General features: G+C 37.1%; 1 protein-coding gene and 1 pseudogene across 6 annotated transcripts in view; one reads left to right on the forward strand and one right to left on the reverse strand.

The window, feature by feature from the left end:
- Positions 1-13,224: 13,224 nt before the first annotated feature.
- The window catches only part of XIAP (X-linked inhibitor of apoptosis), a 36,104-nt gene continuing 27,446 nt past the window's right edge, over positions 13,225-21,882 (reverse strand). For 5 of the 6 annotated variants that reach the window (XM_057717347.1, XM_057717352.1, XM_057717346.1 and 2 more), the window contains 2 exons: positions 20,760-20,960; positions 13,225-14,489 (listed from right to left, as the gene is read on the reverse strand). In XM_057717347.1, the coding sequence (XP_057573330.1) occupies positions 14,296-14,489; positions 20,760-20,960 (395 nt within the window). In that variant the 3' untranslated portion in view covers positions 13,225-14,295. Of the gene's footprint in view, positions 14,490-19,880; positions 20,312-20,759; positions 20,961-21,882 lie in introns of those variants that run through there. The other variant, XM_057717351.1, reaches the window with a different exon arrangement.
- LOC130841282 (small EDRK-rich factor 2-like) lies at positions 16,771-16,905 on the forward strand (annotated as a pseudogene).

Consider the following 21,882-nt stretch of genomic DNA (forward strand, 5'->3'; position numbering starts at 1 on the left):
GTTGTTCTAGGTTTCCCCTTACTACCCAGATAGACTCTGTCACAACATCTTGTTCCCATCTCCCCTCTTGTTTTCTGCTTGGCCAATCCCAGCCTCTTTCCTCCCCCTACTCAACAACTGGACATTTGGATTTCAGCATCTCTTTTCTTCTCCTGCTGTGGAGTCATCTAAAGAATTTCACCTGCTGGATGTTTCCAACAGGGGGAGAGGGAAGGAGGGAAAGAAGAAGAATAAGAACAGCAAAGAAGAAATTATCAAGTATTAAGCAAAGCAAAGAGGGACTGCCTGTTTGGTTTCAGTGAAGCCTTTGAGCTGATCTTTTACAGTCTTTTGGGACTGGCGTCAGAGAGGAGATAAGCGAACCAACTGAAGTGGAAAGATTGAGAATAAAGGTAGACAGTGATCTGGAAAACTAAACTCCCCCAAAGAAAAGACTTTAACAATCCTAAAGCCAAAGAATTAGTTGTCCTTACTGCTACTGTGGGTTGCATTCTAAATATTTTAAAGGCAACTGGTATCAGTGGCTAAAAAATGTAGTAGCAACTTGAGAACAAGGAAAACCTACCTGAACTGGGTCATTTTTAATAACTATGAAAGAGTGAGTAGGGGAAGCCAGTCTGAGAGACTCACTGCAGTGTGTAATTATGCACTTTGAAAGCAGTTCATCCATGGATCTCAAAGCACATTACCAACTTTATTTTTTATAACATCTCTGTGAGACCATTATTTCCTACAGACAGATGAAGAAACCGAGATAGGAAGAGTACCAGCCCCTTTCAATCACACCATGAATCACCTGCTGAGTTGCTTGCGTTCCTAACTTGTCGTTTGAATTAATTGACCATTTCCAAATGAGGGAATGCTTGAGCGGGGCTTTGAGGGAATTTTGGCTTCTAATTTTTGTTTGGAAGCAAGGGAGGCTGAATTCCTTTTAAGATGAAATGCTGCTCAAAGAGGCATTATTTAATGGAATGTATATGGAAATATATTAAAATATTATTCAAGACACATGCCAGAACACACACAGAAGCCTATAGCATAACAGCCCAAGTGGGTCCTTTTGTCCTCCATTAACCTTGCATAGAAAACCAAACCAAACCAAACAACAACAACAACAAATATATCACATACAGTCATAGAGTTTTAGTATCTGAACAGCCTTCAACGGTCTCAGATCCTGTAGCTTTGGTTGCACCACTTTGATGAAACCTGCTCCAATTATTGGGCCACACCCTCATTTGTCCCTCTTTGTTCCTGTAATAATGTTAGTCTATACCACACAATCCAGCTCTGTATCACACTGTATTTACACTCTTTTATTCCTTTGATTTGTTTTGAGTTAAAAAACACCATGGTTACCAATGGTCTCTGCCTTACGTTTGGAATGGGGGAATACCTTGTGAATGACGAATGTAAATCTCTTTCTGCTACCGAGACTATAAATTCCAGGAGGACCCAGCCTGGGTCTTATTTTCTTCTATGACTATCTCCCAGAATTTCTGTGTACACTGCAAGCCATTAATACACACTGTTGGTACGATTACATAGGATTGAGACATTGGTGGCGGTCAACGATGAAGTGAAACAAGGTTTCATTAAACGTATTAAACAAGGTGGCTTAATTTGAATATATATTTCAAATAAAAAGAAACTTGCGTGAGCCTTGTATATACCATCCAGCCCCAGCAAAGGCTCAGAAAAGGTGAAGGTTGCCTGGTGAATGAATAGCCTGTCCCTTATCTCCTGCTTCAGAAAATAACTTACAAAACCTGCTTTAGAAAATAACTTAATTGTTTCCTGTGCAGAAATTCAAAACCCACCATACCATCTTGAATTTCTCTAATCTGTAGGGGGAAAGAGAAACCAGACTTATCCTAAATGTGTACCTACTGCACACAAAATGGCCTTAAGGATTCCCAGCAAATGCCTTCAGACTTCTCACTCAAAACCTCCATTTTTAGTCTTCAGACACATCAGACTTTCTTGATTCTGAGCTCTGCACATGCTTCTCTCCTAGGCAGAAATCCCTTCCACCACCTCCTTGACTACTGCAAGGGCCTCCTCCTCCAGAAAACTGTCCCCAACACCCTTACCAAAGTTTGAATTAGATACAGTTCCTATTGCCCTTCAGTGATAGAATGGACACTCTAGCACCTAGCACAGAGCCTGGCACATAGTTGGTGTTTAACGGTGCAGTAAAAAAAAATGAAATTTGTGGAAAGTCAGTATTGATTCCAAATTGTATTATATTTGTCAATGCACAACTTTTAGATGAGGAGGCTTTCCCACTCCGCTCATTTACTAATTTATTTATTCATTCTTTCACTTATACATCTATGTATTGAAAAAATTAACTCTGCTTATTAATGGACTAGATGGCATGCTAGTCATTGGGAACATAGTGATTATGAAGACATGGTTCCTGACCTCCGAAGACATGGTTCCTGACCTCCAAGTTTTGCCTTGGCAACATAGTGAAAAGTTCTCTTCCTCATTTCCAAATTCTTACGATCAGAAACGTAGTTATCAATTTTGTTTTTAGAATTACTTTAATTTTTCAATTCTAGTTGAGTAGACATGCTAAGGACCACATATGCCTTTCTATTACTTCTACTTGGCTTTGTGGTTTGGTATCATATGGCCAGCCAGGTCTTGCTGTACAAAAAAATAGTCTGGATTTGGACATATACACTCAAAGTTCAGACGGTGAGGCAGCCAATTTAGCTAATTCATGCCAAAAATTAGCCAGAAACATTTTCACTGCCTATAAGAACAGCTCGACTGGTGATTCACCATATGATTTAGGTGAGTCACGTAACCTCTATGTCTGGGGTTCTTCAGCTGTAAATTATAGAGATGCTATGACTGTAATGAATAAGAGACACAATGGCATAGTGCAAGAGTACCAGACCGATTATTTTATCCCCCCTGAATTTACCTGTTTTATATAGTCTTATTTTCACATGCTAGAAAACAAAGCTGACCTGACTGCCCAAGTAAATCTATTTAAGGGCCACTTGAATGGCAGGCTATATGAACACAGTTTCCACAACTGTACACAGCAACAATTTCTCCAATTATCTCTGCGCCATTACCCATGCACTTCTGATTTAAACACAGGAGTAACCATGTAGAGGGTGGAAGGCAAAGAGAAAATGTATGTAAAGGATTCTGAGAGCCATGGAAATGGCCAAGAAACTGTATAAACGAATTTCATCACTATACATCCTTGATTAATCAGATACTGGTCCACAACTGTTTCATTTTGTGTGAAACTAACACATAATTAGTCCAGTAAACTCTAATTAGAGGCATGATTCCTTGGGTTTATATAGTTTATATTTTTTGAAGCTTTTTCATGTACATTTACTCATATGGTCCTTGCAACAATCCTCTGAGGTAGGTGGAGCAGGGAGTCTTATCCCCATGCATTAATATTGTTGTTACATTTCATTACATATAAATGACCATATATTGATTTATAACTCATACCAAACATAGGTCTTTTTACTGAATTCTTATAGCTCATACAAGAATATAATGTATCTCAAATATTTACAGTAGAAAATAAGAAGGGCATAAGTACAGTACAGTACATCCTTTTTAGTAGTCAAATAAACAAAGATCTAATTGAAAGAAAAACAAGTTTTTTCAGGTTATTCTCTTAATGATTAACACAGGCCTTTGTTAAATTTCTGCTAGGAAATTCCTGCACAATGTTTATTTAATGAAAAATAAAATAATTTTTAGCAAGTTTTTCTCCACTTCAGATTAATTTAATAGGGGAAATTTGGGGTCTTTGTTTTCAACTTAAGTTCCTCTGAAACATCAGTAATTGTTCATGAAAATACTCGTGTTCTTTTTTCCTTCCTCAATCCAATTGTCAGTAATCTGGCAGAAGGAGAGCCTAATCACTGCCAAACAAAATTGCAATATTTAATGAGAAAATACATTTTTGATGCTTTAGCCAAAAATGCAAAGCCCCTTATTTAAGCTAATGGAATTAAAAAGAAATCCCTAGTACCTAGTAACGGAATTAAGTTAAAGAAACACAACACACAGACCTAAAAACAACTCGAAATAAAATTTTTTGTAACAAATGGACATTTATAATTTTGTATGTAAAAAATATTTTTGGAACATAAAATTCTTTGAAACAAGAGTTAGATTTTGAAGCAAGATCATTGCTTAAACACTATTACCTCAATTAATTATACCCTAGTCTTTTTTTTGAAAATTTAAATTCTTCTGGAAAAATAAAAGGGGGAAATAAAGTTTGGTTTTTCTTGGGTTCTTGTTCCTTATTTGTTTTGAACCAGTATTCTTCTAGTATTTATTTATAAGCCTAAAGTTAACAAGCATAGACCGTGCAAAAGATTTCTTATGCTGTAGTCATTAGTTATGGTGCATATAGGGTCTTGGAAATATCAAATTAAACAGAATAAGATTGGGAAAAAAAACTCTGAACAAATCAAATCTATATAAAGCCAACTGGCTAGGTTATAGAAGTATTTGTTATAAGCAAATTAGTAGTTTGCAGGAGAAGAAAACTAAGTCTGACTTTAATCTAGTCTTTACCTACCTTAAGATTTTTATTTTGGGGCTTCCTAAGTGGCACAGTGGTTAAGAATCTGCCTGCCAATGCGGGGGACACGGGTTCGATCCCGGCTCCAGGAAGATCCCACATGCCGCGAAGCGACTAAGCCCGTGCGCCACAACTATTGAGCCTGTGCTTTAGAGCCCGTGAGCCACAACTATTGAGCCCACGTGCCACAACTACTGAAGCCCACGCTCTTAGAGCCTGTGCTCCGCAGCAAGAGAAGCCACGGCAATGAGGAGCCCGTGCACCACAACGAACAGTAGCCCCCCCCCCACTCGCTGCAACTAGAGAAAGCCTGTGTGCAGCAACAAAGACCCAACACAGCCAATAAATAAATAAATTTATTTTTAAAAAAAGATTTTTATTTTGGTTACAGTTAGAGACCAATATTGACCTTAGTGTGGATTTATGCAACTCTGAAGACCTTTAGAGACCTAAGACCGCTACAAAAATTTTCTTTTGTGCCACAGTTACTTTAAAAATTTCGGACCTAAAAAAAGAATTCGGAACTGCTAGTTATGAATTAGAGAGGCTGACCACTTCCAACTCTAATTCTATCATTTGTAGATTAACTGTTCACATTTCCCTGAAGCTTTTGCTTTCTAGAAGTGCAGGTCTGTTCTGTACAATTTCAACTGATTGCTGTCACACTAGTGCTTATAAGTGACACTTTAAATACTTAACACTTTCACTGTTTGATTGGAGAATAGTTTAATGGCAATGAGCAATGTGAGGCTATTCTAAACTTGGCAGTGTAAGGGCTGAAGAATGATTTTCATTATCAAATTCAAAGACTACTGTATCCAAGGAAATTTTGTGGAAAAGTGGAATCAGAAGGGATTTTCAGGATGTTGCATTTTAAGCCTTTGCATCTTGGTAGCAGGAGAAAATACAGGACTGGATCAGCAATGAGTTATAAGAAGACGAAAGGTAAGGATGACAATCATCTGCAGAGAACTACATCAATTTTTTTTTCTTCTATTAGTTTTCTCTTTTTTTCTTTAAGAACTTTTATTGAGACACAATTGACATAATAAACTGCATATATTTAAAGTGTACAATTTGATATATTTTTTCTTATTAGTAATGTGTATATGGCAATCCCAGTCTCCCAATTCATCCCACTCCAACCTGCCCCCACCACTTTCCCTACTTGGTGTCCATATGTTTGTTCTCTACATCTGTGTCTCTATTTCTGCCTTACAAACCAGTTGATTTGTACCATTTTTCTATTTTCCACATATATGTGTTAATATACGATATTTGTTTTACTCTTTCTGACTCAATTCACTCTGTATGACAGTCTCTAGGTCCATCCATGTCTCTACAAATGTCCCAATTCCGTTCCTTTTTACAGCTGAGTAATATTCCATTGTATATATGTACCACATCTCTTTTATTCTAAGAACTTTTATTGAGATACAGTTAACAGACAATAAACTGCATATATTTAATTTTTTTAAGAATTTTTATTGAGATACAGTTAACATACAATAAACTGCATATATTTAGAGTGTACAATTTGATATCCCAATCTCCCAATTCATTCCCCCCCAATCCTCCCCGCTTTCCCCACTTGGTGTCCATGTGTTTGTTCTCTACATCTGTGTCTCTATTTCTGCCTTGCAAACCAGTTGATTTGTACCATTTTTCTGTAGTCCACATATATGTGTTAATATACCATATTTGTTTTTCTCTTTCTGACTCACTTGACTCTGTATGACAGTCTCCAGGTCCGTCCATGTCTCTACAAATGTCCCAGTTTCATTGCTTTTTACAGCTGAGTAATATTCCATTGTATATATGGACCACATCTTCTTTATCCATTCTTCTGTTGATGGACATTTAGGTTGCTTCCATGTCCTGGCTACTGTAAATAGTGCTGCAATGAACACTGGAGTGCATGTGTCTTTTTGAATTATGGTTTTCTCTGGGTATATGCCCAGCAGTGGGATTGCTGGGTCATATGGTAACTCTATTTTTAGTTTTGCAAGGAACCTTCATACTGTTCTCCATAGTGGCTGTATCAATTTACATTCCCACCAACAGTGCAAGAGGGTTCCCTTTTCTCCACACCCTCTCCAGCATTTACTGTTTGTAGATTTTCTGATGATGCCCATTCTAACTGGTGTGAGGTGATACCTCCTTGTAGTTTTGATTTGCATTTCTTTAATAATTAGTGATGTTGAGCAGCTTTTCATGTGCCTCTTGGCCATCCGTATGTCTTCTTTGGAGAAAAGCCTATTTAGGTCTTCTGCCCATTTTTTTTTATTTTTTGGGGGTACACCAAGTTTAATCATCTGTTTTTATACACATATCCCCATATTCCCTCCCTCCCTCGACTCCCCCCCCACCCTCCCCGTCCCAGCAACTTCCCACTGGCTATTTTACAGTTGGTAGTATATATATGTCTATGCTACTCTCTCACTTCATCTCAGCTTCCCCTTCACCCCCCGCCCTGCCCATTTTTTGCTTGGGTTGCTTGTTTTTTTGATATTGAGCTGAATGAACTGTTTATATATTTTGGAGATTAGTCCTTTGTCTGTTGATTCGTTTGCAAATATTTTCTCCCATTCTGAGGGTTGTCTTTTCCCGTCTTGCTTATAGTTTCCTTTGCTGTGCAGAAGCTTTGAAGTTTCATTAGGTCCCACTTATTTATTTTTGTTTTTATTTCCATTACTCTAGGGGGTGGATCAAAAAAGATTTTGCTGTTATTTACGTCAAAGAGTGTTCCTCCTATGTTTTCCTCTAGGAGTTTTATAGTGACTGGCCTCACATTTAGGTCTTTAATCCATTTGGAGTTTATTTTTGTGTATGGTGTTTAAACTGCATATATTTAGAGTGTACAATTTGGTATCCCAATCTCCCAATTCATTCCCCCCAACCCTCCCCGCTTTCCCCACTTGGTGTCCATATGTTTGTTCTCTACATCTGTGTCTCTATTTCTGCCTTGCAAACCGGTTGATTTGTACCATTTTTCCATAGTCTGCATATATGTATTAATATATGATATTTGTTTTTCTCTTTCTGACTCACTTGACTCTGTATGACAGTCTCCAGGTCCATCCATGTCTCTACAAATGTCCCAGTTTCATTGCTTTTTACAGCTGAGTAATATTCCATTGTATATATGTACCACATCTTCTTTATCTGTTCATCTGTTGATGGACATTTAGGTTGCTTCCATGTCCTGGCTATTGTGAATATTGGAGAGCTACATCAGTTTGATTTACAGGTTTCACCCATTTAGTTATTTCTGGATTCGGATCCCATATCATATTCCAGTGGTTTTCAAACTTTAGCCTGTTTAGCACAATGACCTAGAGGGTTTGTTAAAATACCACTTGCTGGGTTACACCCCAGAGTTTCTGATCCACTAGGTTTAGGCTGGGGCCCAATAATTTGTATTTCTAACAAGTTCCCAGGTGATGCACATGCTGCTTGTCCCCAGACTACACTTTGAGAACCACTAGGTATCCATACACCATGCAGTTAGCCTACCTTTATTTTTTTTAATCTAAAAAATTTAGAATAGAAGTATAGTGGATTTACAATATTTTATTAGTTTCAGGTGTACAACACTGTGATTCAATATTTACTTATAGATTATACTCCACTTACAGTTAGTACAAAACAATGGGTATATCTCCCTCTGCTGTATACTATATCCTTGTTGCTTATTTATTTTATACATAGTAGTTTGTATCTCTTAACCCCATATCCGTATCTTGCCCCTCATCCCCTCCCTCACCCCTAATTTGTTCTCTATATCTGTGAGTCTGTTTTGTTATACATTAGTTTATTTTAAGATTCCACAAACAAGTGATATCATACAGTATTTGTCCTTCTCTTATTTCACTAAGTATAATACTCTCTAGGTCCATCCATGTTGTTGAAAATTAGCCTACCAACTTTTAATAGGCACCACGTTTATTCTACACTCTATAAGCAAACTACAAATGAAATAGTGAGAACATCATTCTAAAAATTTTTTTTCCTGTTCGTTTGGTCACACCACGTGGCTTGCAGGATCTTAGTTCCCTGACCAGGGATTGAACCCAGGCCTCGGCAGTGAAAGTGCCCAACCATTGAAGAGTCCCAACCACTGGAGCGCCAGGGAACTCCCTAGAAGTATTCTTCAAATGATAATATCAGTTTTGAGGGAGTTTATTTACCTTAATCTTTAAATAGAGTAAAAGGGGTAATAAAGTTGACTTTCTTTTTTTCTTTTCTTTTTTTTTTTTACAAGTGGCCCTTATGCCAGCGCCGGGCGTTGTGGTGCTGAAGGCTGCGGCCGGCGAGCAGGGGAGCCCAGCTGCCTCCCAGAGGGGACAACACGCGGTCGGAGGCACCCGCGCACGCCTCACAGCGCTCCCAGGGTGCGCTATCACGGAGTTAGCCACCTGGACCGAAGCCGCGCGGCGCATCGATTTTAATTCTTATTTAGATGTCCATTAAAATTTAGCAGTAATAGTGGCGAGTTAAAAGTTCACAACTTAAAAAATGTTCTAATCTGGTACAGGTACATAACAAGGTAATTACAGAAGAAATAACAATGTCTAGTATTTACTCTGGAATATATCAGCAATAATAAAATAAAATTTAAAAATTAAATAAATATATAAAGGGAGGGAGAGCCCTAGATGAAACAAGACTGGGAAAATATTGATATTTGTTGAAGCTGAATGATTACCATGGGGTTCATTATATTTCTGCTTCTACCTTTATGTAAGTTTGAAAATTTCTGTAAGAGAAAGCTTTGAAAATTCACATCTTCATCAATATTCACTGAAAGTGTAGTTGACATGTAAGAAATGTGGACTGCATTTAAAACAAAGTCTTATGGTATATCTCAGATAACAGTGATAACATAGTCAAGGATTCGATAATCAGTCACTACAGGGACTAAGCCTGAACAACAACTTTCAATTTAGGCACCTCCCTTGTGGGCAGGAAGGAGTAGGGGAAATAGCCCCCTTCTAAATTTCTCTCTCCCTTTAAGGATCCTTTATTCCCCCACTTTTTATCCCACCAGATTTGCCTGTAGCTTCTGAAACTCTGGGGAGCTGCCTCCACAGACTCACAAAAGTCCTTCTCTGTTGCCTGCCTCAAAGGGGCAGTGGCTTTTTAGGTCTCTTGCTTATTCAAGCCTTGTTATGGTGACTATACTATCTCTTGAGTCAATCAGGCCAATCTTTGTGGGGGGGGGTGTTCATATTTTTACACGTTAAAAACTAACTTTTCATGCACTTATAGAATTGTATAAATTAATGTGAAAGCAGATGTCTTTTTTTTTTTTTCAATATGACATGACTTGATGTGTACCTTAATGCCTGGCCCAATGGCATAGGATATATTTAGGAGGTTACATTTTAGTATTTTTAAGAGGGCTATTTTACTTTTTTCTGAGGAAATGAAACAAAGATAAATAAGATATCATTTTAAAGAATAGTGTTTTATTGAATAAGTTTTATTCACAGAAAAATAAGCTTTAATCTATGATGACTGCCAGATTATACAGTAGAAAGCAATTTTCTTAGTTTTCCATATTGATGGAAAGGTTTCTACTAAATGAAAACAGCCATAAAATTATATTCACAAGTATAGTACTCTATCGCACACATTTCATATGATTATTCACAACAGGAATACAATGACGTAAGAATCAGTCATTCTGTCAGGTTAGATAAACTATAACAGTAATGGGAAAAAAAGCAAACAAAAATTACATTAGAGCCTTTGTTACATCAAATAAAAAATGCAAATTTGTTGCTAAGTACAGACAGAATGACAAAACATATAGTAGTTTTAAATGTTATATTAATGATACACAAGAATGTAGTAAATGCCAAAAGATCCATATGCATTTCTTCAAATTTTAGACTTCAAAATAGAATCTTACCACCCAAACATTAACGTAGTATTGTACAATTTGAAGCTATATGTATTTAAGATTGTCCTACTGTATTAGTTATAAAGTGTCATTTAATATGTAGTGAAGGTTATGGTATAGAAGAAAAAATAGTCGAAAAAATACACATTTGAGACCTCCCTAGAGAGGTAGCTTGAAGTTTTTCACCATCAAACTCTGTCCCACTCTGGGCTATGACTAATTAGCTATACAGCTTTGAACAAATCATTTCACCATTGAGCCTCAGTTGCCTCATCTGTAAAACAAGGGGGATGAATTAGATACTCTCTAAGGTCACTTCTAGCTCTGACACCCAATAATTCTATTATGATGCAAATGAAATTCACATTGTGCTAAGTGTGTAAGAGTCAAACTGAAACTGATTATGAAAGTGGGAATAAGCCAATTGTTTCTATTACGGAAGCTCAACTAAATTTGGTAAGAATATTTTTTCAAGTTTTTAAAACAGGAATTTAAATATTTTAAAGAACTTGACCTGTTTATTGTAATGTGCATCCTAACTATGACAAACAACAAAAAAAGATGAGTAAGAGTCACTGAAAGAGTTATCTCTTTCAAATTTCCAGAGTCAAGGCAAATCTATGGAAGGTAAAAGAGTGTTAGGAAGGGAATTAACATTTATAACAGGTATTTTACACATATGGTCTCTTTGAACTCTTATAACTTTGTAAGACAGGTACTATCCTCATTTCACAGATGAAGAAATGGTTACCTCTTTTTTATTTTTTAAAGCAGATTTGGCTAAAAATAACCATATTTGTCAAATATTCCCTTCTGTTTTCTTATTTCTCTAATGGAAATGATACACAATCTACCCTATTTCTCCCACCCCTCCACCCTTTTTCCCCATATTCAACAACTGGGTAATCAGGAAATAAAACAATCATTTTGGTCTAAAGGGTACAATACATGGAACTAATGCTGTGGTGGTAGTCTCCATTCAGAGTTCAAAATACCAATCTTATCCACTAAAATGAAAATAGGAAAAAAACCCAACATTTAAATAAGAACAAAAGATCATAACATACAGTGCCAAATCGCATCATATACATTCACTACACCCATCCTACTGCATCTTAGCCCCTAACCAAAGGGAAAAAAGAATAAAAACCAACAAAAAATCTAGCAGGAAAGGCAATACAAAGCCATTAATTAATAAACTGGAATTTACTTTATAAACACTAAACCGATTTCTGAAAAATTAAGACAAGGCTTTTGATCATCACACCAGATTATTATGAATAAAGATAATTATTTATTACAAAACAACTTGACTCTTCACATGACTAAAATGTAGTAAAATAGGTGGTGCTTTTGAAATCTTAGAGTGAACTTCATACAAAAAAGGAACGTCTACATGTAGATACTGAGAACTATCTTGGGAACGGGAAGGCAGAGATTTGGATCTGGTTATATTTTTGACCTTGCAAGTGATCATTCTTTGCACAATTAGATTGGAAGGATCCAGCGCTTTTTATAGTGCAAACACAGACAAACATTGGTAAGTCTTTAAAATTTTGATTAGAAGTTGGAGTGCTGAGTGACTTAAGAACCTGAAGCAACAGCATTTCTAAACAATTCTTAAAATAAACTTGTTAGCCACATCAGCTTCATGCATTAAATTTCACAACTCATGGGGAGAAAAAAGGTCTTGCTTAACTCTAAACATACAAGTTTTAAGGAACTGAGGCTTCCAGAACTAGAAAGGCCTTATGTTAAAACAATTCAATCCTTGGCCAACAACTGGATTGAACTAACTACCTGACTTGGAGCTGACGTGTCCTGGAAAACACATTTTTAAAACTTTAACACTTTTCTCCCCTTGTAATTTAAGCTTAAATTTAAAGCTTAGACAATACATGTAAAATTTAACTTAATGAATATATAACTAAACCTAAGTAGAAGAAAGTGCAAAGGTAAAAAAACTGAGGATTTACACAGTATAACAAAAACAGGGCAGTCATTATTTGATTTTAAAAATTCTCATTTAAATTTGCAGTGCTTTAAATGAATATCAAAGTAGTAATCAACAGAGGTCAAGAGAACATAATACTCTCTCTCTTAGAAAATACAACAAAAATATAACTATTAACAGTTTCACTCTCAAACTTTACAGTAAAATGCCTCACTCACCTCTACAACAGGTTGTTGTGAGAATCCTGGCCTGGGTGCTCTATGAAGCATTCTTAAACTTTCATTTTTTTTTAATCTATATTGATTCTTATTCAAGTTTTATCTGCCTTTAATATTCAAGCAACTATTCTTCTTTTCTTGTCAATATTTTATAATTTCCAAGAGGTTTTTAAGGATCTTGAGAGAACATTTATTTCAGAAGTATCTACTACTATTACTAGACAAGAAAACAAAAAACTTAGGTAAAGACTTGACATTTTGTCCTATATACATCTTAATCATCCTAAAGGTAAAAACTCACGTGAAACTTTAAGATACAAGATGATATGAGAATCTCAACATGGAAAGCTGTCACTATAACTACGAGCAGTGTACAAACATGCTTCTACTTTTACCTACATAAGCTGACAGATGTTTAAAATACTGGGTTAACAAAGACCTTTTAGTAAAGTGACTTAGGCAGGCTTAAACTAGCAAGGATTAAGGATGAATCCTTACTAATTAATTGGAAGATCTGAGACATATTTTATATTTCATTTTACAAAATCAGGAATATTTATTTTGAAACAAGAGAAGACATGGTCTACCTGTCAAAAAACTACCACTCAGAAATATTTTTCATCCACAAAGCAGGAAAAACATATAAACATTTAAATTTCACATTGGCACCAAAAAGGTTAACTGCCCTGCCTTCTTGGATTAGAAAAACTAAAGCTGAGCAATAAGTAGTTTTGCAGGCTTTTGAACATGCCTAAGCCTTTAAATCAGTAAAATATTTTCTAAAAATTCTGATTACAAAAGTAATACATACTTATAAAAAATTCAAACAGAACAAAATGAAAAAAGTAGAACGTGAAAGGCCCCTCCCTGTAAAGCCCCTCTGGGACCCATCCCCCCCCCCCCACCCTCCTCAAAAGAAACCACATTTAACAGTTTGGTGCCTATCTTTCCAAATCTTCTGTTCTATATGTATATAAAACACACACATCTTCATTTGGCTCATTCTATACATAGTGTTTTGCCACTTGAATTTTACACTGAATATACCTTTGACATCTTTCCATGTCAGTACATGTAGGCTAGATGGTATTCAATCATTAAATACTCTTTTAACAATGGCAAAATCATTTAAAAAATCATCCATCCAAGTACATGTGTATAATTTTAAAAGAAAATGGACAAAATCCTAAAACACAAAGACAAACATCTAAAAATAATCTCTATCTTTCCACCAGTGTGGAACAGTTCATTCCTTTTTCACACAAAACAAATTATGTGATTGGGGAGATTAATCTCTACGTTTACAGAGAATGGTCCATTTGTTAAGCCTATCTAAAGAGAATAAAAAATTCAGTCGATTAGTTCACTTACATTTAGAAATCTAAGTCAGTGTACTACAAATACACACTGTGATCAGTTAAATAACAGTGAAAAAATATGACAGAATAGCTAAAATCCTGAAAAATACAGAATTTCAAATTTTAGACTGTCAACTATAACATCATAGTTTACATTTTTTTCTCTACTTGGTAGCAAATGCTAATGGAATTCAATGCTGATTTCTTAAAGTTGGTTCACATCACACATTCAATCAGGGTAATAAGAACATAACACGCCTACTGTAGTTAGATTAAGACATAAAAATTTTTTGCTTGAAAGTAATGACTGTGTAGCACATGGGACATTTGTCAACTGCTTCAGCACACTGTTTACAAGTGACCAGATGTCCACAAGGAATAAAAACTACAGCAATATTTCTATCCATACAGATTTTGCAAAGCTTTTCCTCTTGCAGGAGCCTTAGCTGCTCTTCAGTACTAATCTCTGTACAAAGAGAAAAAAAAAATGTGTTAATTTTAGACTTTCTTAGTTATTTAAATTCAGTGAAATAATGTGAACCCCTACTACGTGCGAGACACTAATCAAATGCTGGGAAATAGGATGACTCACATACGGCATCTGCTAGTGGGAGAGAAAGACGTGAGCTGAGGCTATGGAGGTAAGTACAAAGTACAAAGCGATAAGTGCTATAATAAAGTTACATACAAAGTGCTCTGGGACAAGATGACAGAACAAGTTCTTCTGTTCAGACTAGCTGGGGAAGGCTTCATGGGTTGGTGGCTGTTGGGCAGGGGGAGGGGGAAAATGGAAGAGTGACATTTAAAAATAGGAATTTGCTAAGCAGAGAAGCAAGGCTTAGGTAAAAGAAGTAGCATATAGAAAGGGCATGGCTTATTCCAGAAATGGAGAGATGGATTTGAGGGCCACTTCTAAAGCGGGACAAGTAGGATTTGGTGATTGGATGTGAGGGATGAGGAAGGAGGAGGAAATAAAGTTGATTTCAAGATTTCTAGCATGGCTGACAAGGGGATGGTGATGCCAACAGGAAATATAAAAGAAGGTACAGGTTTGGGATTTTCAAGATATTTCTGAGGTGTTTGCAGGGCATCCATATAAAAATGTCCAATAGGCAACTGGAGAGTCAAATCTTGAGGTCAGAAGTTGTCAGGGATAAAGATAGAGATTTGGGTGTCATCAATATACAGGTGGCACTGAAGTTCTTGCTTAATTCAGCCTTTGTCAAACTAAGTTTTGTGAAATGTTAACAAATATGCCACAAAAATGTGTTTCACGGTCAAATACAACTATATGGACAACAACATCAAAAACAGCAGCAATTAACAGTAATATAGCACTTCTACTATGTGCTAGGCACTATTCCAAATGTATTACATATTTGAACAATCTTTGTAATCACTGTACAGCAGTGGTTTCCAAATTTAGCCTCACATGAGAATCACTTGGGGCATTTTTTAAACAATAGATTCCTGGGCCCCATTCACTGAATCTAAAATTTCTGGGGTTGAGCACACTGGCATTTGGGAACCATGACTATCAAGTTCAGGGCAGTATAATAAAGCACATATGCCCTCAAAGAAATTAAAAATGCATTTCCCTATTTAACTACAGAGCTCCTTTTTCATGGCATCTCTTTTAACATTCTGGGGAACACTACTTTGAAAACAAGTTTGGGAAACAGTGGTCTAATTTTATTCAACAAATACTTACTGAACACTTAGCTAGGTTCTAGGTATTAGAGATAGAACAATTAACAAATATATAGACCCTGGGCTCCCAATCATTCATAAAGTAAGGAAAACAAGTAGACAGGAAATTATAATACAGTGTGATGATAAAAAATAATTATAATGGGTTACGAAGAACACAGGAAGGGTGTGTGTCCCTGCACACACACATAAAGGGAAGGCCTCCCAGAAAATATTATACCTAAACTGGGTCCTAAAGGATGAGTAGGAGTAAACTAGGAGGGGGAGACAGCCTTGGCAGACAGGAGCAGTGGGAGAAGAGGGTTCTGGGCAGAGGAAATGACATAAGCAGGCTCCAAGGGGAGAGACAGAACCAGGCCTGCAGGTGCACAGTAAGGCTTGGGAAGAGAATTTGAGGGGGAAATAGCATGAAATGAGGTTATAGAAGGATAGCAGGAGCCTGACCATGAAGGATTTGGCAACCCATGTAAAGGAGTCTGGACTTGACACCAAGGGCCCTGGGAGCCAGTGAAGGGTTTTAACCTGGAAAAAGATATCAGAATTGTTTCAGAAAGGTTTTCTTGGATTCTTTAATTCTATTTTTTCTTAAGAGGCAACCTCATGGGCATAATCAAAACTCAAACACAAACATAGAGATAAGAAGATAAAGTGCCTGCCCTCAAGAAGCTTGTCTAATGGGTAGGAGAGAAAAGAAAACAGTTTCAAAACAATGTTACAAATGCTTTAACAGCAAAGAAGAGTAGAGAAGAGGGAGCTGCAAACTCTGCTATTGGGGAGAACTTCAAAGAAGTGACCTCCGAGCTGAGGCTTGAAGGACGAGTTCAAGAAATGGATTTATGGAACTAGGGGTGGAGCGGGGAGTGAGATGAGGTATACAAACAGGAAAAAGGCATTCGGGGCATACGAAACAACAGAAGTAAAGGGATAGCATTGTATATTGATTTATATTATATGGAAACACCTGACCAAAAAAGTCAGAATAAAGGTTATATTCATGCCATCACTAACACTGTGGCAAGCTAGCCTGCCAGAGGAATATGCAAAAGCAGAATGACTTGGTTAAGGGAAAGCACTGAGATAACAGGCTTTCTGCTGCCGTCCACAAGCAGAGGGACTTGGAGATCATGCAGCAGAAGCAGAAAAAGGCAAACGAAAAGGAGGAACCCAAGTAACTTCATGTTCAATCCTCTTGTGCTTCGCCTGTGTGCCTGGAGCCAGTCCCACCACGCTAGAGTTTCCTCCTGTAGTGCTCACAGGTCCCAGCACCGATGGCATTCCCTTTGCCCTGAGTCTACAGCAGGTCTCTTTTGTGCTTCTTTCCCCTCATGTAGTCTCTCTCCGCCTGGGCCAGTCCTGGGAGTGAGGGGACTACCCCTTCCCAATGTTTTTTAAAAGTAGCTTTTTAATTCCAAGGAAAATCAAAAAGAGGAAAACAATTAAGTAATTTGCACATTACTTTTGGGTGTGTTGCCACAATGAATAGAAAAGGACACTGGATCAGATACCTACAGTAGTCATATTTACAGAGACAGGAAGCAGAATGGTGGTTGCCAGAGGAGGGGGAAATTGGAGTTGTTTAATAGGTAAAGAGTTTCAGTTTTGTAGATGAAAAGAATTCTGGAGATTGACTGCACAACAATGTGAATGTACTTAAAACTATGGAAGTGTACACTTAAAAATGGTTCAGAAGGGGGCTTCCCTGGTGGTGCAGTGGTTAAGAATCCATCTGCTAATGCAGAGGACATGGGTTCAATCCCTGCTCTGGAAAGATCCCACATGCCACGGAGCAACTAAGCCTGTGTGCCACAACTACTGAGCCTGTGCTCTAGAGCCCGCAAGCCACAACTATTGAGCCCGCATGCCACAACTATTGAAGCTCGCATGCCTAGAGCCCGTGCTCCACAATGAAGAGTAGCCCCTGCTCACTACAACTAAAGAAAGCCTGTGTACAGCAACAAAGACCCAACGCAGCCAAAAAAAAAAAGAAAAAAAAAAGTTCAGAAGATAAATCTTATGTGTATTTACAATTTTTTTTTTTTGGGGCCGTGCCATGTGGCTTGCTGGATCTTAGTTCCCCAACTAGGGATTGAACCCAGGCCCTTGGCAGTGAAAGCGTGGAGTCATAACTACTGGACCACCAGGGAATTCCCCACAGTGTTTTTAAAAATTAAAAAAAAAAAAAAAGGAACATTGGACCAGAAGTCAGGAAACCTGAATTTTACTCCCAACTATCTGAGTGATCTTAAGTAACAGCACATCTGCACTTCAGTTTTCTCTGAAGTGATGAAAATTATTACATGATCTTTAAGCTTCCTTTCATTCTGATTATTTGTGATTCCATGTTACAGACCATGATGGATGAAATGTCATGCCTACCAAACACGGATACCATTAGCTCCACTTTTCCTACCTTATTTCACACTTGCATATAGACACTTACTTGAGATGGTGATGGTCTGCGCATTTTTTCCAGACTAATAGTTTACCTCTGGAAATTACTTTGCTCTAGCCTTTAGAGTAACTATTGGGTTCTAACATCCTTTCCTGAGGCACCTTTCCCCTTCTACTTCCTACAAGGTCCCCTTCTAGGTCCGGCGGTTCCTGGCACATAGCAATAAAAGCATTAGCTAGATAATTTTTGATGTTATTTGCTAATATTTTTACTACATTATTTTAAACCACTTCTAGAATAAACTGATGTTATTAATGTTCCCATCAGAGCAGATCCATGTGGAAAGACAGACTAAGATATGTGCATGGGTTATTTGATTTTTGCATCATATTCTGTAATATACACATAAGAATTAAAGTAAGTGCCTTAACATACATGAAGTATGTGGTTTTTAAAAAGAAAGAAAAAAAGATACTAATTTGGTACTATCTTTAGAAGACTGGGGTATTCTCTGTCAGAGACAATGGGATAAAAGCTAGAATCGAATCTAGGATTTCTCAATGAATAACAACAACATTGTACTTTTTTTCTAATAACTTCCATCTGCTTTACTTCAATTAGGCCCATCCTCTATTTTGCATAGAATTAAGAGATTATTAGTGTCAGTCTTTCCTCATCAGCTTTTGGGAAGACAGACAGCAGTCCTCGCATGAGAGGATAGTCTATATCAATTACTTGCCTCTCAATTTTGTGAGATTAAGGAGAGGTCAACTGATGAATTCTAACCTGTGCCCCTGAGAGCTGGCATCTGCTTAGGCCCTCCTTCCCACACCACCCTGGCTTGTAGTCTCAGTAATAAGAACCCCCTACCAACTCCTGTTGGATAGAGAACAGACATGCCCCAATGCACTCTGTCCCTTGTTCTCTTCCTACTGCAACCCACTAAATTTTTCTGTTGTAAACACCTTCAGGTATAAAAACTAACACCTTATTGTCAAACTTAGTTAAGCTTGAGTTGTGGTTAAGGTGCAGGTGAAAATGACACAATCACTTGTATCACAAAGTAAATGGTTTGTTTCACCATCACCAAGACACGTGGAGCTATTATAGGTTTTAAATAAACGCATCTTTAAGGAAAAGATGCTTTCTGCTGAATCATTTACATCAACTAATGTAATTTAAAATATCATTAATGTTATACTGTTTTATGACTTATGTAATTATCTGAATAATGCTTCAAAAGCATCTGAAATAACTTAAAGATCAAAAGGGTCTTTAATGTAAAAAAAAAAAAAAAAGTGAACTTTTAGGTTCATTACCGCTTGGAGAACTCTCATCTTTTGATACAGGTGGTCAAAAGCTTAGAGAACGATTATAATAAAGTACCCCAAAATGTATTCAGTTTGAAACCTTTTCTTTAACCTCCAATGTTGCTGGCAAACTCTAGAGTAGCTATCATCCTTAAAGAAGGAACTTGTATTTTTTATCTCTTTTTCCCTAAAAGGAGGTTATATACTTCTCTTCTACATTATGTAATACACTTTCTATACATGATTCACAGTAGTAAGATGCCATTAATTCAAGCTTTATTTAGTAATATGACCCCTTCATATATTTACATCATATGAAAAGTTGCAGAACACTCGAAATCCAGTTTCAACTTACAAAACTTAGAGTGTACACACAATGATAAAAGTTAGTCTTTGTTCTTTATCTAAAATAGAGCATAAACTCACGCTTTTAAAATGAATGGATCAGTGAATCTTACTTGGATCCTGAGTAGAACAAATGAATCGTAAAAACATTTTAAGACAATGAGGAAAATTGAAACCAACTGAATTTCAGATGATATTATGGAATTACTATTAATTTTTGTTAAGTGTGATAACAGTACGTTATGAGCCACATGTCTGTCTCTCCAAAATTCATATGTTGAAGCCCTAACCTACTATGTGATGGTACTTAGAGGTGAGGCCTTTGGGAGGTAATTAGGTTTAGACGAGGTCATGAGGATGGGACTCCATGATGAGATCAATGTCCTTATAAGGAGAGGAATAGAAAGCAGAGTGCTCTCTCTCTTGGCCATGTGAGGACATAGAGACGGCAGCCATCTGCAAGCCTGGAAGAATCTTCACCAGAAACCAAATCTGCCTGCACCTTGGTTTTGTACTTCCCAGCCTCCAGAACTATGAGAAACAAATGTCTGTTGTTTAAGCCACCCAGTTTATGGTATTGTTATAACAGTCTGAGCAGATTAACACACAGTATTAAGGTCATGTTAAAAAAAATCCCTATCTGTTAGATATTTACTGAAGTATTTATAGGCAAATGATATATAGGATGTCTGGGATTTACTCTGAAATACTACAGCAAAAAAAAAAAGTTGGGGGAAGAAATGAAACAAGACTGGAAAAGTGCTGATAATTACTGAAGCGGGTTGATGGGTATGTGAGGGTTCATTATACTGTCCTCTCCACTTTTGAGTATGTCTGACATTTTTCACAATAAAAAGTTTTAAAAACCATTTATCCTAAGGGGACTATGAGAGGAGGGAAATGAATGGGCCACAATAAGATACTATCCATAATGAAGGGATGTTAGGTGTGTCTTGCTTTGTAAAACAGGCATGCATACCTTTCTGTAATGAAGTCTGACTTGATTCATCTTGTGTATTGTCTTTCTGAGCACTCACTAGGTCTGCAACCAGAACCTCAAGTGATTTATAGTTGCTCCCAGATGTCTGAATTTTTTCCTTCACCGTTTTCTTAATGTCCTTGAAACTGAATCCCATTCGTATAGCTTCCTGTACCATAGGATTTTGGAATATGGTATCATCTGAAATGAAAATTGGTGAGGAAAAAGATCATGGAGTTTAATTATTTTCATTAACACAACTCAACAAAAAAGTATAGTTAAAAAGAAAATTTTAAGCAACAAGCAAAAAATCAAAACCAGGGACTTTGCTTGCTGGTCCAGTGGCTAAGACTCTGCGCTCCCAATGCAGGGGGCCTGGGTTCGATCCCTGGTGAGGGGAGTTCACATGCCACAACTAAAGATTCCATGTGCCGCAACTTAAAAAAAAAACAGGATCCCACATACCGCAACGGAAGATTCTGCATGCCGCAACCAAGACCCAAATAAATAAACAAACAACAACAAAAAATCAAAACCAAACCACCACATCAAAGCTGCTTTGGGAAGAGGATTTACAAATACTTCGGCATTGAAGACTCACTTTCAGAATCTTAGAAGAGTTGAAAATGCTATGGTTATATATTTTGTAGCATTATGAATTGAGATTAGGTGCTTTAAAGACTATGATGAATAGTACAAGATAAGGTAAAGCAGGTAAGAAAAGGGTTAAGTGTTTCAAAAATCTAAAAACTGTGGATGTCTTTACTGAATCACCAGCAATTATTTTGAAAAAATCATAGGAAACAGAGGAAGTCCCAGTCTGTGACCTTGAATGTATCAGTTTCCTATCTTTCAGACTTAGTTTCTGTAGCTGAGTGGGGTGGACTAGATAAGGCAAGAAAGCAAATAGCAACTCACTTTAATGACATTCAAAATAGGAATACAGACCGTGCAGTGACGTGCTAAAAGGAGAGTTCTATCCTCTGACTCATCAATTCCACTCTTGGATATTTTTTTTTTCTTTTTTTCTTTTCCACGCTGTGCAGTTTTGCAGGATCTTAGTTCTCCAACCAGGGACTGAACCTGGGCCCCAGGCAGTGAAAGTACCGAGTCCCAACCAATG

The sequence above is a fragment of the Hippopotamus amphibius genome, chromosome X, assembly GCF_030028045.1.
Source record: "Hippopotamus amphibius kiboko isolate mHipAmp2 chromosome X, mHipAmp2.hap2, whole genome shotgun sequence".
NCBI lineage: Eukaryota > Metazoa > Chordata > Mammalia > Artiodactyla > Hippopotamidae > Hippopotamus > Hippopotamus amphibius.